Here is a 15,558-nt window from a genome sequence, read left to right on the forward strand (position 1 = left end):
AACGCCCTGCAGAAGGAGCGCGAGGTGAAATAATATGCTCTTCCTGACGGCCTTGCTCAATGTACAGGGACTTTTAATTACTCAAAAACTTACATTTAATTCATGCCAAGATATTATTTTGCTTCCAGCTGCACTGCCACGTCTTTGCCTTTTGATAACCATAGCAACAAGATACCATGAGGCACTTTGATAACTTTACCTTGGACTGAAGTTGCTACCACACCTCTACCACCTCCCTGACAACTGGGGACAACAGTCCAAAGAACCCACGGTGGACAGAGTTTCTGATTTTCTTCAGGTGACTTATTAGCTAACAAAAGGTTGTTGACATGTGCTGCCCTCCATGAATAATCTTTCCCTGGGAAGATGGACCTGTAGTCGTCTCCATTTGATTCATGCAGGTCCTTCGGGGCCAGCTTGGGATAGCTTCAAATGTCCAGATTTCAGGTGCATGACTGAGATGGTAAGTGGTCTAACATGTGGTACCATGTGGAGGGGAGGGAAAAATGGACCCCGAATATTGGTTAGGGGAGTTTGTGGGGGTGTTGCTGTGCTTCGCGTGGTTGTGGTTCGCTGCTGGCAAGCGTGCCCTGACTCAGAGACACACCGTGTACAACAAAGCAAAATGCTGCCAGGTCCTGGGGCCACCTCGTGGCAGATTGAGGGTCAGACAAGGTTGTACTGTGACCGATAGGGTTTTCCTGGGCTGGTATTTGGGGAAAGATGATTGGGATTCTCTCTTTAGTCTGTCGGGATCAGAAAGTGTTGCTGATCTCCCACTGGGCCACTGCTGGCTTTTAAGTGTGTGTGTGGTGGAGGAATATTTTCGAGGGTGGTGGTGGGGGTGGTAGGCAGTGAGAACACAAATATGAATACAATATACTTCTTTTGTCAAAGGCATTTGGACATTTCACCATCCCTCCCCACCGCCTAGTTTGCTTATTAGAGCTCAGCCTTCTAGATCTGAATTCTTGGATGTAACCAGCTCGGAAGAAGTATAGTGATCGGATGCTGAGCAGTTGGAGCTGTCCAGCGGCACAGCAAGCTCGGGGATTGCTACACGTACGTACCATTGCACTGTCCGGTGGAGGTGAAGCGGTAGCCAGGCTTACAGTCGCAGCGGTAGCTGCCTGCAGTGTTGATGCACTCGGCGTTGCGCTGACACACGGGCCCATTCTGACACTCGTCGATGTCTGCAAGCACCGGAGGATCGAGTCAAAGGAGGGCAGAACCTGCCGCGGCGTCGGTGGGGGCGTTTCACGCAAAAGCAAACGTGCATTTTCTTGTCTTGACTGGTCCTGTGCTAAAGACCACGAAGCCTCAAAAACCCCTTTTCTAAATCTTCCACGTTATTAGTTTTTTCCCCATAAATGGGAAGACCTGATTTATGATCACGTATGGATGCTAATGATGCTCATGCTTTAAAAACAAAAAACAAAACTCATGAGACTCTGGGATAAGGTGTGATTGGGGTATAGAGTAATATCATAGAAAGTCTTAACCTGTGGTTTAGAAAAAAAAACAACCAAAAAACCAAAAAGCCCCAGAAGCTTATGAGTCAATGGGGCTCCTTTTGTCTGAAAGGTCAGGTCTCCAGAGAAGAGTACCCCAACCTTGAATGCACCTGAAAATCAGTTGGGACTCTGTTGAAGCGCCTTGCCCTGGACACAGCAGGATACAGGTCAAGAATTCTGTACACCGCACATGTTCTCAGGTGGTGCTGAAGGGTCCCTGGCTCATTTTAAACGGGCCCAGCACCCTCTCACTCACTAGATGGGAGGGATACATAGAAACCGTGGAGGGTAGCTTGTGTCATTGGGGAATCTAAATGGTGCCGCAGGCAAGCCTTTCAGTGACACACCAGCCTAACATGTGATGGTGTAGACTGGGAGAGAGTAGATACATTTGGGGACACTGTGAATCACTTCTGGAATCCTTCCAAGTTCAGCGTTGCCGAGGCATGTGTTCAATTAACCTTCATTTGCTGGGTTCTGAGAGTGGAGAATGGTGTCAGGAAGGCAGCAGACCCTGGAGAAAGCATTCACCCTGAAGGTGCAGATTCTTCAAAAGGGAATCAAAAGTTGGATGCTGCATGTTACCCCGAAAGCAAAGCAGTTTCCACGGGTGCAGGGGCATGTTTTCAATTTCATATGGGCAGCAAGCTCTAGGTGAACTTGGCGATCATGGCTTTGGCTAAGGGCAGCTGCTTACGTAAATGTAAGTACTTGGGTAAAGCAGTCACCAGAGGAGTTTCTGAATGGGAGTGGACATCCCACAGAATGGTGGCAGGCAGTCTCAGGCATGCATGAAAGGAAGAAGGCAGTCATGGCCCCCCCTCCCTGTTCTCTCCCATGTTGGGCTTCCTCTCCACTCGGCTAATCTTCAACTGTCTCCTCCAGAAAAAGGACGAAGGCCAATGTCTGGATGGACTGTGTTCTCCAAAAGGCTCCAAATGACTATCACACTGTTCCTACTAACCCACACGGCAGACAGGGCCAGGGACATGCACTGGCTTGGTCACAGTAACAACCACAATGTTGGCTAAGGAGAATTCAACAAAAATGTGATCAGGGCTATACTTACGCCTCCCCGACTCTCTTGCTATGCAGCATTTTGCATTTACAACAAACGTTAAAAGAAAAAAAAGATTCTACCTCTTTTGTATAGTAGTGACATATGACTGGCAATAATAAATGCAGAATTTCCCAACCAATGGGCCCCTTGTGTATGGAGACAGGACGTTTGTATTGCAACTATGTTCTGGCTAGAAGGGGAGAGAGCAGGGAGTTTTCCTGATTAGTGGGGTAAAGAACAGCGTAGATCTGTAGGAAGTGGGGTCGGTAGGGACAGGACAGCTCTGGGAGATGGAGTGGTCTTCTCCTTGGGTGGCAGTGGCTGAGGTCTCCAGAGGCAACAGGTGGCAGGTAACCTCAGCAAGGGGTCCTCTAGATGTTCACAGTACAGATAGGGGGTATTGTTGTTGAGATGATGTGATGTGATCATCCTCCATTTTCACTTAATGCTGACTTTTGCACGATATGTGAGCTTTGGAACCCGATCATGCCGATTAGTAAGGAGAGGTTGTATCCTTTCACTGATGGTCTATAAGGTATTCCCAGTCTAGGTATAAAAGTTTATACGTTCAACATTTAAATGTTGACATAAATGCTACGATAGATTGCTCTAATGGGTAATTATCAATCACCTCCAAGTTTAGGTATTGAATGGAAAAACATACCAGCTCTCCCAGGGCATGTGCTATATTTATTACCCAGTAGTGTCCCCTTTACTAAATGGAAAAAATAGCACTACCTGCCCTCCCCCCACCCCCAATGTAGGGAAAATTAAGAAGTGTGATGAGACACGGCAGTGGGAAGGGTCATTTGAAAACAAAAAAAACCAGGACCACTTGCACCCATGCCAACACTCTCCAGGTAAAAGTCAGACTTGCTGCTTGTGCCATTGGGAATTCTCCCACGTGTTTGGAATATTTGCCTTAACCTCATGTTCGCGTGGGAGCGGCTTCTCAGAAGAGATACCCGAATTTGAGAGTCCATCACTCATGTTTGCTTTCAAGTCAAGGGAAACAAAAAACATCTAGGCGACACACCCGGGGACGCCAAGCTTTTCCCTATCAGCTGGGAAATCTAACACACGCTGTGCAGGGTGTGGGTGGGGCAGGGGACACATATCCTGCCTATTCCACGGGGAGTGGAGGAACTTTTTTTTTTTTTTCATGACGTTTCACGTCATTCCACAGCCTGTCCCTCACCGGCTTGAGAGTTCGATGCACTCCGGAAATGCCACCTTTGTGAAATGCATCCCATGTGGGCAGGCAACCAGCTCGTCAGTGGATTCATTTCGGGGCAGGGGCCCCCTCACACCCCACTTACCTTCACAAACCAGCAACTTGTCATTATAGAAAAACCCCACTGGGCACTCGCATCGGAAGCTCCCAACCATGTTGATACACACTCCGTTCTCGCAGACCCCGGGGATCTCCCGGCATTCGTCAATATCTAGAAACAGAGCAGCACGCATGAGGATACCTGCGCAGGTAAGTCGGCGTTCATGCCAGTTGCACGCATGCGGGTGCGTGCGTACGTGTGTGAGGATGAGGCTGGTGGTGTTGGGTGTGGGGCTCCATCAATGGAAAGCGGATTGAAATGCTTAAGCCGCTTGTGAAACACTCATGTATCTACTGGGCCCAAAGTACTGGCCTCTCTGGTTTGGGATGGGTGGGACTCGATACGGTGCCCACTGTGCCCCTGAGGAGCAGCATAAAAGTAGCTGCCAAGCGGAAGTAGCCTCTCCCAAGAGCTCCTTGACATTGGGCACAGTGAGCTGGTGGAGAGGGGTTCCAGGGTGGAGTCCACTCTGACCTTGGAAGGCGACTTTCCCTCCCTCGTCCTCAGTCACCTGGCTAGAAGGGAGGGAGCCACACTGCAGAGGCAAGGTGGGCCCACACTGACCTTGAAGACTTCCAGCACAAAGGAAGTCAAAGAGGGAGACGGCAGGCTGTGCACCCCTGACAATGGGGGGGCAGGCCTAACTGCTGTACCACATGGCACATGCCCCATTTGAATTGGTTACATAAAGAGCCAGTGTCTGGACGTGGAGGTGGTGAGCATGCCAACGGCCCAAGTAGGAGTGAGAGCAGAGCCAAGACCAATGCAGCAAATGCGAGGTTGGCTGGCGCATGAGGGAGATGTGGGGGGCCAGGCCTCTCCTTATTGCCTTGGCTCGGTCCACTCTCTGTCTTACCTGTTTTACATGCTGCTCATAGTTAACGGTCTTAATGGTGACTAACTCGCTGCGTTTCTAAAGCAAACTGTGCTTACTCACTGAGTCGGTCTCTAAGAACAACGACCTTGCTCACCATGCAGGTGATGAGACGGAGGCGACGCCAGAGAAGGCGACTTGCCAGAGACCACACGGCCAAGCCGAGGAGGGGGAGGACCTGAGACTAGGAATTTGCAAACGCCCTTGTCTCCTGTCTCCCAGGTGTTTTTCCATATCCCCCTCATACAACCTTCACAAGGTCATTATCAAAGTGCTGGTTCTCCTGGAGAGCCCCTCGGGAGGCTCCTTGGTAGAGTTGGATGAAGCACTCCCTGAGGGCAGTGTTGGTCTACATCACAGCTCTCGGTCACTATTGTTACTTTCCTGGTGATGTGCTGGAGTCTTGGGAGCCCCTCCCCTGCACTCTGAGCATAAGGAGTTAGGAGATGGTCATAGAAGCGAGGGGAGCCTCCCCAAGTGGCTGCCACTTCAGAAGAATCATACTCTAAAACCAACCTGTTTTAAGGGAGAAATTTGATAGGCTATAGATTTATTGTAGAATCCTTTCTAAAAGGGGTTCGGTTTTTGTACCAGACAAAGGGATCAACGGAATGGAACCAAGCCTAATTTATTATACCAAACGGTGTAATATGATTTTGAATGGAAGTAATTAGGTCTTTAGATTATTCACGTTGGTTGCATTCAGGTTGTGAAAAAACGTTCTCAGAAGTAAGATCACCACGGTGTATGCTCAGCAAACAAACAAAAATGCAGATGCCATGCTCCTAGTGTGGGTGAAAATATGAAATATTATAGCCACCACCGCATGGTTTAAATGTTAAGCAGTGTGCGTTACTATCAAGTTTAACAATAACAGGCCAAGTCAAATTTCTAGCTATGTTAGGCATAAAATAGCAAAAGGATATATTAAAATTATATTTTCCTTTCCTGTCTGGATTTTATTTGAGCTTCAACTTGGAGAAGTTTATATTTGAAGACAAGATTAATAAATGTGCTATAGTTTAACCCCATTAGAATGGACTCCATAGCCAACAATCTTAAGGCCTTTCAGAAGGAGAGTATAAAGCTTAAATAAAACAAAGTTCTTCAGTCATCTAAATATTTTGTCATGGTGGAATCTGGTAACAATAAGAATATTGCTAAAGGATCACATTTCCAGTTTTCAAGAGCTCGAGGCGAAGCAAGCTATGAGTCAGGACTGGATTCTGCTCCCAGCTCTGTTATTAATTAGTTAGGTGACCTTGGCTGAGTCCCTTCCTCTTGCTCTGCCTCTGTCTCCTCCATTGCGAGGCAGTGGGTTTGGACTAGATGGTGTCTGAGGGCCTGTCTAGATCTACCAGTGAAGGATGATGCCCATGCGCATTCATCTTTGCCTGCTGCCGCCCCAGAGGACCGGCGTCGCCGGTCTGTCCATGAAAAACCTTGACTATTCCGGACCTCTTATCTCGGCATCAGAGATTCAGCGGAGACTAAAAGCTCAGGATTGGGAAAGGCAAAAAACAAAGCAGGGAGGGCCAGGTGTCTCATGCCAATGTCATTTAGCAGTTTTTCTTTCCAAACCATGAAGTTTCTTTGGACGGTGACTAGCCATATGGATTTGGCACTAAGGTGGCCAGGCTGATTGCTGGACCAGACCCTTGTTTTCTTAAACAAGGTCATTGGAAAGGCTGATGCGGATCTCAGTTTACTTATTAGCAAGAAGGTAGAACAAAGCAAGTGGTGATGCTTGCTACCAGACACAATCGGTCTGACTTCAGAGGGCATCTAAGTATGCCTATAAATCACATGAGGGAAAACTCTGAGCTTGCAAGAGAGCTGCTCGTCCACTTCAGCCTCGTTTGGTTTTAAACCACAGAGGCACAGCCTAGATTGGCTGGACACCGGGCCAGGCTTATGAGTTTGGCACAAGCATTTGTAATGTGTAGGGGTCTCTGCTCCATTTACGTGGAGGGGGATCGGACAGAAAGGGAGTTTATTTCACCTCTGCAATTCTCAAAGCAGAAGACCTGAAGAGATACCCTACGAGATAAAATGCAGTCCTAGCAAAGGTTTTATGCGCAAAGCCACACGTAAGGGTTGGTGTGAAAAGTCCTATTAAATGCATGTTTTAGTCAGAAGGCAGGCTTAGGGACTATCTTCAAATCAAATATCCACTGGCTCTCCTCCCAGCATCTCTCTTTGTGGATGCCTATGGCTGGCAGACGGTAATTTGGTGAAACGCTGCCCACTTTTCTTAATCATCAGCAACACACGCCGCTGCCAGTTCACTGGAAATAAACAGGGTGTTTGCACAGTTTGCTTCAAAGGAAGAATCCGTGTCTCAATAAAGTGAAATGGCATTGCTTCCTAATTTTTCTCTTCCAAGAGGAGAAAACCCCGGACAAATAATGGCATGCACTCCCTTCTCTTATCACCAAGGCGAAAATGGAAATTTCCCACAGCACCGCCCTAACTCACCAACGGGTAAGCCGGTGTAAATGTCAATGACGAAGCCCGGCCGCTGGCTTCCACAGAGCGTGGCAAACTCATCTGCAGGCATGAAACAGAGGGCGGGGGAGGACACAGGTCAAGAAAGAGCAATCCTTTAATTGAAAGCTACTATGCTGTAAACATTTTTGAAAGACTCATCTTTGGACTTGGGTATGCCATATTTTGAAGCATGTAAGAGAAGAGTTCAATCAAAATTCCCACAGATATTGTGACTTTGTCCTTAAGGCAAACACTGAAGGAAGATGGTCTCATGATGTTGTGATAATAAGGGAGAAACAGAAGTCCCCACAATGCACTCCATTCGTCCTGTGTAGGTGCGCTTGCTTGAGTCTGGGGTTTTACGTGGCTACCTCTCAGCTTTGGACCCAGGGGCTGGCAAGGGCAGCTGTCCACATCACCTTACACCAGCATTAATAGCAAAGTTCAAACAGACAGAGACACATGGACACAATTAGTCCAATGAATGGATGAACTGTGCAAATGTAGGTCTTAAAACCCTGAGACCCTAAGAACTAGACGGTACCGGCTACCTCTACCAACTGCTCTCAGGAGGATCACTTCAGAAGTATTTGTATAGAATGGAAAGACAAATGTGGACCAGGCATATTGGCCTGATAAAAAACAGACGGGACCTCCATCACGATGGCCTTAGTCACCATTCAATTCCGGAACTGAACTCAACCCCTTCCTAATATCATCAACCACTTATGATTGAAAAGGCAGCATCTGCCCCAGAACAAAGTGCGCAGGGCTAGGGGAAAGGAGGAGTGGAAACAGGATGATGGCTGAAACAAAAGACATGCGAATGTAAAATGGATGGGCAGCTCTATAGACCACCAAATTAAAAAGTTAAAAGAGCAAAATAGTGTCCTCCACTCTATAGAAAGGGATTTCAGGTCTTGGGGGATTTTCTTAGTACATTGGGGGAGAAAAAGCCATTTCCTAAGTAGATTTGGGAAGAAAATAACAAATCTCTCCAAGTTCTTGACATCGAATCTGCTAGAGGTTAATATTTGGATCAAGCAACCAAACTTGGTCATTCATTTTTGGAAGTGAATTTCTTTTGGTTAAGTGCGCTCCCTTCCTCTCTGGAATCTAAACTCATCAAAGTTGATACTAAAAGATGACCTAATTGCCATCTGAGGTCTCTCAGTCGGAGAGTCTATGATTCCAAATCACCACTGTAACTCTAGATCACCACCGCATTTGGTGGAATGCGGCATCAATGTAAGCCCCTGGAGGCCATTGGGCCTCACTGGTCCCAACACAATGAAAATGCTGAAAGGGATCTGAAATTATTTTCAGCAAAATATAACGTGTTCTTCTCTTTCTGCTTTATTTCCTTAATGTACGTTTCTCCACTTCCAACAAGGGTCACACCAGCCGGCATTGGTCCCCAGAGAAATTTCAGGGATTCCTAAAATATGCGCAGTTTTCACAGCTTAGGAAAAGCCAAGACTGCATTTGGCCGGTAGTGAATATGAATATGAACCCGTGCATTTCATTTGGTCTGGAGATTATTAAAACGTACACATTTCTGCAAATGCATGTTAGTCTACCTCAGGTGTCCCCAAACTAACCTGTGCCAGAATGTACACAGATCCAGTAGTATAAAAATGAAAACATTAGAACGTGTAGAATCGAATCCTTTAAAAATGAAAAATTTTGTATTTCATGCTATAGTTAATATATTAGAACAGTACATAAAAACAACAGTACAAAATTATAGTTGAAAATACATACACACATATTTATACAAAGAGAGACTTTTACATGTAAACACACACACTTCCAAGTATGCACAGCTCTCAGAAGATTATGAATAAACATATGAGAACAAGAGGTTTGAAGACCATTGGATAAGCTCCGGGGCTAGCAGACATTGACTTATAAAGCCAGATTATAAGTATTCTAGACTTTGTAAGCTATACGATCTTTATCAAACGAGTCAACTCCGCCATCAACTAAGATGGTAAATAATGAACATCTGTGTTCTAACAACGTTTTATTTAGGGACCCTGAAATTTGGCCTTCATATCAGTTCACAGGTCATGAAATACTGGCCCCAAATATTCTGTTGCCTATGTTTTTCAGTCGTCCCAGTTAATAAATCTGGTATTTTACTTTTCACTGAGGTACTACAGAATATACTAATCAATATCTTACATGGTAATTCACTTAGCACACAATTATAGTCTTACTCCATGATACCATTATCTTATGTATGAGATGTACCTACACTGCATTGTACAAGAAGAGCATATAAAAATCTTCACCTCATTTACTGCAATAAAGCTGTAATGCAGACTTTTAGAGAAAGCACAAATGACTATCTCCGCTCTGAGGTTATAAGAAGGAATTTCTCACAGGTCTCAACATCAAGAAGATCTGTGCTTTCCTGCAAAGCTGAGTTGACTTTATGGTCACTCCGAATCCTACACTTGATCGTGCAGCTTTTCTATGGACTGCTAGAAAGTGTGGAACCCAAACGCTTCTGGCTCACCTCCGGCAAGTGCATTGAGATTCTGGTTTAGGTTCTGTATTCTAACATCACTCTTTGTTCCAACTTTCTACTCTGTGCTTGACATGTACCTTATGCTTAATTTTTTCCCTACCCTTGTGTCATCACAGGTGGCCTTTAAGTCTTTTTAGAGCTGCAGTAGCTATGAATAAGGTAAAATAATAAGATTATTGCTCGCGTCATTGTCTGACTGGTTGACCTAGTGTTTTTAGGTGAACTCTGTAATAACGATAACCATGTCTCTATTTCTGAACTTCTCGGAGTCTATCAATCTGGTGTCTGGGTTGGTGTATAAATCAAAAGCATATTCTCTGACATGACAGTTTTCAGCTCGAAGGACCAGGCTCAGGGGAGAATTTAACCGCTGTGCCTTCATGAAGGAGGCCATTGTGTCGCTGGACGATAAACAATGCACCCCTCCCTTCCTTTGATGACACAGACTTAGCCCAGGGCTCACAGGAAGCGGATCAGCTTAGATTGGTGGGAAAGGGGCATTCGAACTCACCCGTGCTAGGGATGGGGCACTGCTCACAGGGCCTGTTCCATGCCCGGCCGATGTTGTAGGAACAGCAGCACATCTTCTTGGTCATATTGAACAGGAGTTCGCCATCACAGGTCTGGTTGTCAGCATAGTAGTTTCTGTGGCACAAACTCCTTCTCATGTCTAGAGGGAAGGATTGGCAATGCAGTGGGGAAATCACCAGCGATTTCTGAGCGAACTCTCAAAGGTGAGCCTCTTTCCCTAAATTCAGGAATCTGCTAGCAAGTCACTGGGCTTTATGCCAGGAAGAAGTAGACCTTTCTCTCCTATTTAACTTTCTAAGTTGCTACAAGAGAGGGGGGAAAATCCTGTTAAGAAATCGATGCCCTGACATTCCGGTGCCACAGAAGTAAATCATTAAGGAGCCGTAGCACTAATGAACTCTACATGAGTCTCTGCCCAGTTGCCTAGTAACAATTCCCCGCTGCTGTTTGGCAGCAAGTTTCTCATTTCCGACTCCTGATGTTTTAATACTGCAGGTCAGCGCTGTAAATATAATTGTATAAAGATACGCCCAAAAGGCAAACAAAGGAAGGACTGTTAAACCATTGTTTGGGATTTTCCGACATTACATTTTAAAGAAAACTCCCAACCACCCAGACGAGATGGTGAAAATGGGCCAACCTCCGGTTTACAGGGAGGAGGCTCACAGAAACAGTAAAGGGTTGGCAAGACCCAGTTTGATGAGTAACCTAACACTGAGGCCTAATTGCTGGCTTGTTACATTTGGATCGTTTTCTCCCACTCTGCAGAAGAGGCTCTTCACATGCGATATGGTGCAAGGCTGAGACTTACCCATGCAATTATTACCCCCGTTCACTTGCATGTAGTCCGGAGGACAGATACAAGTGTAGTTGCCAACAGAGTTGTAGCAGGTCCCTGGGCCACAGATTCCAGGAGTATCACATTCGTTCACGTCTATAAGCCAAAAAGAAGATGGTATGCAAATTAAACCACTTCACTCTTTGGGGATGGCCTGGCACTCAGTGTCTATTGACATGTTGACCGAGTGGAAAAACTACAAGGCTCTTTGAAATCACAATAAGAAGAAGCTATCCCGGATCCATCAATCTCCCTGATCTGTGCAAAAGCATTTTCAGGATAGAAGGATTTCGAGACGAAAGCTTGCCTCCTTTTAAGAGTTCCAGAAGAGGAAGCCCTATGAACTCCCTCAAAGATATGTGAAAAATATCTGACTCTCAAAATTCTTCCAAGGAAGAGTTATGTGAGTCCTATGTCCACCGAGCCCACAGCGCGACATGCTTTGTGCTGAGGCCCCCCACCAGTGGCATGGAGAACGTGCATCTGCGAGGTCATCTGCAGGCAGACGTTCCTCACTGCCATCATTTATAAACAAGGTGTTGACCTGATCTGTGTTAAGTCCTCAAGTCGTAGCGCTTGGTCATTTACAAGGTGATGCTCAAATCGTGCTCACATGCTATCACTGTCTAGTTTACCTGAGGGGGAGGGGAATATTTCTCATGCAGATTTTACAGCAAGTCACTTCCCCAGTCAAGGGACTCCTCCATGTAGGTGCAAACCACCTCACCCACGCTTGGTCTACCGCCCAACTGCTCTGCATCCTACAGGGGTCAACAGTCCTAAGAAAACAGGATGCTGAAGAGCCAGCAGTGGCTTCATGAAGTCCATGGGTTCTTCTGAGAGCACCCTATTCAGTGCACCATGCAATTGATGCGTGGTGAAAGAGCAGACTGTCCATCACAGGGAAGTGACTGAAATGAGGCCCGTACACTACTCCAGTAACGTATGCTGTTTTGAAAGAAGGTGGAAACCTTTAGTCGGCACACATGGTGCAGGACTATAGTGTTTCTCATGAAAAGAGGGAGCTTCCGCGCGGATTAGAAATGGCATCATTTCAGTAACACGAGGGCAGTCAAACTGCCACAGATGTGATCAATTGACCCGGATATCCTCATGTTCAGACAACTGTGTTACAATGCTAAATTCTCCAGTTTCCCCAGACTTTTGAGGGCCGTTTTCCATATGAGAAAGGACTTATCATGCTCTAAGGATCACTTACCATCACACACTCGGGTGTCTTCATTCAGGTAGTAACCGGTTGGACATCGGCACTGGAAACTACCAAACGTATTGATACATTTCCCCCCTTGGCAGAGTCCTGGAAGTTCCTGGCACTCATCAATATCTATCAACATAAAAACAACATTTTTCAAGCACTGTAAATAAACGCAAGAGGGTTCAAAACGCGTGCAACGTTAGCACAAAGGAAATGGCCTTACCTTCCAAAATCACAGTGATAGGGTTGGGTCTAAAACCTTCTCCTCCAGGACACAGAATTTTGTAGTCGGCTATTGAAAGCAAAAATCAAATTGAGTTATTTTGAATCAGAATTTCCAGAAACGGTATCCTTATGGGAAATACTAACAAAAAGAAAGATCCATTCTCAGGACTCTTTAGCAGGTACCCCACCCATATGAAGCGACGTCTCTTTATATCCTTGTGATTTTCAAATGGCTTTTATTGTGAGAGTCACACAGAAGGGAGCTGCCCTGACTCTTTGAGTCTCCAGCTACTCTCTGGGTAATGTAGTCTTCTGAACTATTTTATTTGCTATCCCCATCATTAGTTTGTTCTGAATATTTCCCTTTGGTTTTCTAGTATATTCCGTTTTCATTTCTATGCTTACTTCAGTCTTACTTCTTGGGCATTACAGATTTCCTTGGGAATCACCGGTCTCCCAAATACTTTTCAAGGAGAGGTTTGAGAAAAACATCCCATCTATGTCCCTAATGACTAAATAACTCACAAGTAATCTTCTGGGCCCACCTGGCTCTATCAATAGTCTTTCACTCAATACCATTTCTTTCAGTGCCACGCACCAGCATTGAGTCCATTCGGACACACAGTGACCCAAAGGGCAGGGTATAGAAATGGGAGTAGAAAGCCTTGTCTCTCTCCCACGGAGTTGCTGGTAGTGTCAAACTGCTGGGCTTGTGGTCAGCCGCCCAATGCGTGCTACACCAACAGGGCTCCTACACCACAACCCTAAGGAACTATGCATCTAGTTGCTGTTTCGATAGATTTGCCTTGCCTGGGTTTCATATAAAGAAAATTACTGCCCCCCCCCCTGCAAAAAGAAACCAACGACAACAAAATAAAATACAGAAAAACCGCAATCCAAGAGGAAGCAGATCATAAGAAACACTTGGATTAAAATGGGTCAAAGGAAAACCCAAATTATAGTATGTTAAATATTAACCTAACTACATCTCTGCTCATCCACTTGCCAATGCACTCTAGTGCAAGACTAGTCCAATCCCTCGTCAATAGTCTAGGCTCTAAGGAAAATGAACGGGGGCTTCATCTTCATGGGCGCTCTGCCAGTGAATTTTGGGCTTTCGCTTTCATCCATAGCCTTTTGCAAACTGTCGCCCCCTCTCTTTCATTAAGGCTCCTATTGCATGTCTCACCTTTCCTGGACAGCCCAATGCAAACACTCACAAGGGCATTATTACCTTCTTCTAACCAGAACTGGCTTCTCTTTCTGAAGGGAAGAGGGCTAGATATTAGTCCCTGTCATTGGTTCTTTATCTATGTGACTTCATTTGTTTTCTTACTAGGTAATCACGGGCCTGCTAAGTAACCTGACCAAAGTTCTGTGGGCGGCAAGTGGTAGAGTCCAAATCTGAAACCAGGTGTGCTCTTTCTGCCGTACCACACTGTCTTGCTGAATAATCATGGCACGATGTCTGTTCTTCTATCTTCTCTTAGGACACCTCAGAGTCCTACAATGAATTATGGATGATGTGATCGGGTCATGTTTTGCATACCAGGTTGTGTACATTGAGTCTAATTCATCTTTGCACACTGGTCGTACATGTTCTAGGTACTCAACAAATATTTTTATAAGAAATGAATGCAAGACTCGTCAACAAGGAACGAATCTTTACCTGTCCCAACATCCCCTATAAACAGCAGCCACTGGCATTTGCCAGGTTACACCATAGGAATAGAATGATTTTCCTTTCCTCATTTGTCTAAAGAATTGTGTCTCTTTCTCTTAGGGATATAATCAATGAGTCTAATATGTCTCTGGAAGCTAAACAGTATGGCATCCATGATTTTCCTGGGAGATCTTCCTGAAAGCAATGCTGTCCACTTTGCACTCCAAACAAAATTGAACATTACTTGCCCCACAGACTTTGACTGTACATCAACTGGATGCCCGTGTCTGGCACTCATTTGGGGAGAGAGCCCTCCCCACCCCCCAGTGCTGGGAGATTGATCTCTCTTTTCGGATCTGAACGTGGAGACCAATGGCAGCCTCCTCTCTCCATAGCTCTGGAAAGGAGACCTGACCTGAGCCAGGATACCAACCAGGAGAATGGCAACTTACTTGTGTTCACAGAAGGGCACAGTTCACAAGGCGTGCCCCAGGCTTTGCCCAGAGAACAGCAGCAGGAAGCCTTGGACACACCAACTCCAATTTCATTGCTACAGGCTGTATCTCCATTGTCCCCTCGAGGTCGAATGTCCAAATAGCAATTTCCAGAGCGGGTATCTAGTGAGCACAGGTAAGCGACACAGGGTCAGACAGATTTTCCCTACCTGAGCGTTAAAAACCTCAAACCTATTCAGAAATTCTTGAGAAGTCATAATTGACTTTTACTAAGAGACTACAGTGGCCCATAGGGCACTCTGGGAATTGACCACAGGAAGAGTACCTCAAAGTAGAAAGACGATTTAGGGAAACATTTTAAGTTTCACATGACTTGCTTTTTCATACTTTTAATCCCAGGACAGAATGCTGTGTGCTACTTTAACAACAATAAACAGGATTCTTCTCTGAAAAGTTTTAGCAGGGCTCACTTACCAACACAGCCGACTCGAGTTGGATTCAGCTCAAAATCGGGTGGACAGTCGCAGGTGTAGCTGCCTGGAGTGTTGACACAGTTCCCACTGATACATGTGGTTGGATCCAGGCACTCATTCACATCTAAAACCAAACAGCAAGTGGCAGATCTGTCACCGGGGCCAACCCAGGGCAGACCTTGCCTTAGAGCAGTCGTACTGAGCCCAGGGCTCTGAACCAGCAATTTTAACAAGTTACTAGTTATAATTCCACTTAGAAATGCAGCCTTCCACCTCTGAAATAGGACCCTTCAGAAGGAACTATGTCATAGGCTTTGGTCTTTTCCCCCTGGAACGTACTGGGCATTCA

General features: G+C 45.8%; 1 protein-coding gene across 2 annotated transcripts in view; it reads right to left on the reverse strand.

Annotated features, from left to right (window-relative positions):
* FBN1 (fibrillin 1) overlaps positions 1 to 15,558 on the reverse strand; it is a 256,213-nt gene that overhangs the window by 42,156 nt on the left and 198,499 nt on the right. For both annotated transcript variants that reach the window (XM_075530673.1, XM_075530672.1), the window contains exons 37-45: positions 15,211 to 15,333; positions 14,734 to 14,898; positions 12,617 to 12,685; positions 12,397 to 12,522; positions 11,151 to 11,273; positions 10,320 to 10,478; positions 7,261 to 7,332; positions 3,894 to 4,019; positions 1,071 to 1,193 (exon numbers count right to left, since the gene is read on the reverse strand). In XM_075530673.1, the coding sequence (XP_075386788.1) occupies positions 1,071 to 1,193; positions 3,894 to 4,019; positions 7,261 to 7,332; positions 10,320 to 10,478; positions 11,151 to 11,273; positions 12,397 to 12,522; positions 12,617 to 12,685; positions 14,734 to 14,898; positions 15,211 to 15,333 (1,086 nt within the window). The remainder of the gene's footprint in view (positions 1 to 1,070; positions 1,194 to 3,893; positions 4,020 to 7,260; positions 7,333 to 10,319; positions 10,479 to 11,150; positions 11,274 to 12,396; positions 12,523 to 12,616; positions 12,686 to 14,733; positions 14,899 to 15,210; positions 15,334 to 15,558) is intronic.

This window comes from Tenrec ecaudatus, chromosome 14 (assembly GCF_050624435.1).
Source record: "Tenrec ecaudatus isolate mTenEca1 chromosome 14, mTenEca1.hap1, whole genome shotgun sequence".
Lineage (NCBI taxonomy): Eukaryota > Metazoa > Chordata > Mammalia > Afrosoricida > Tenrecidae > Tenrec > Tenrec ecaudatus.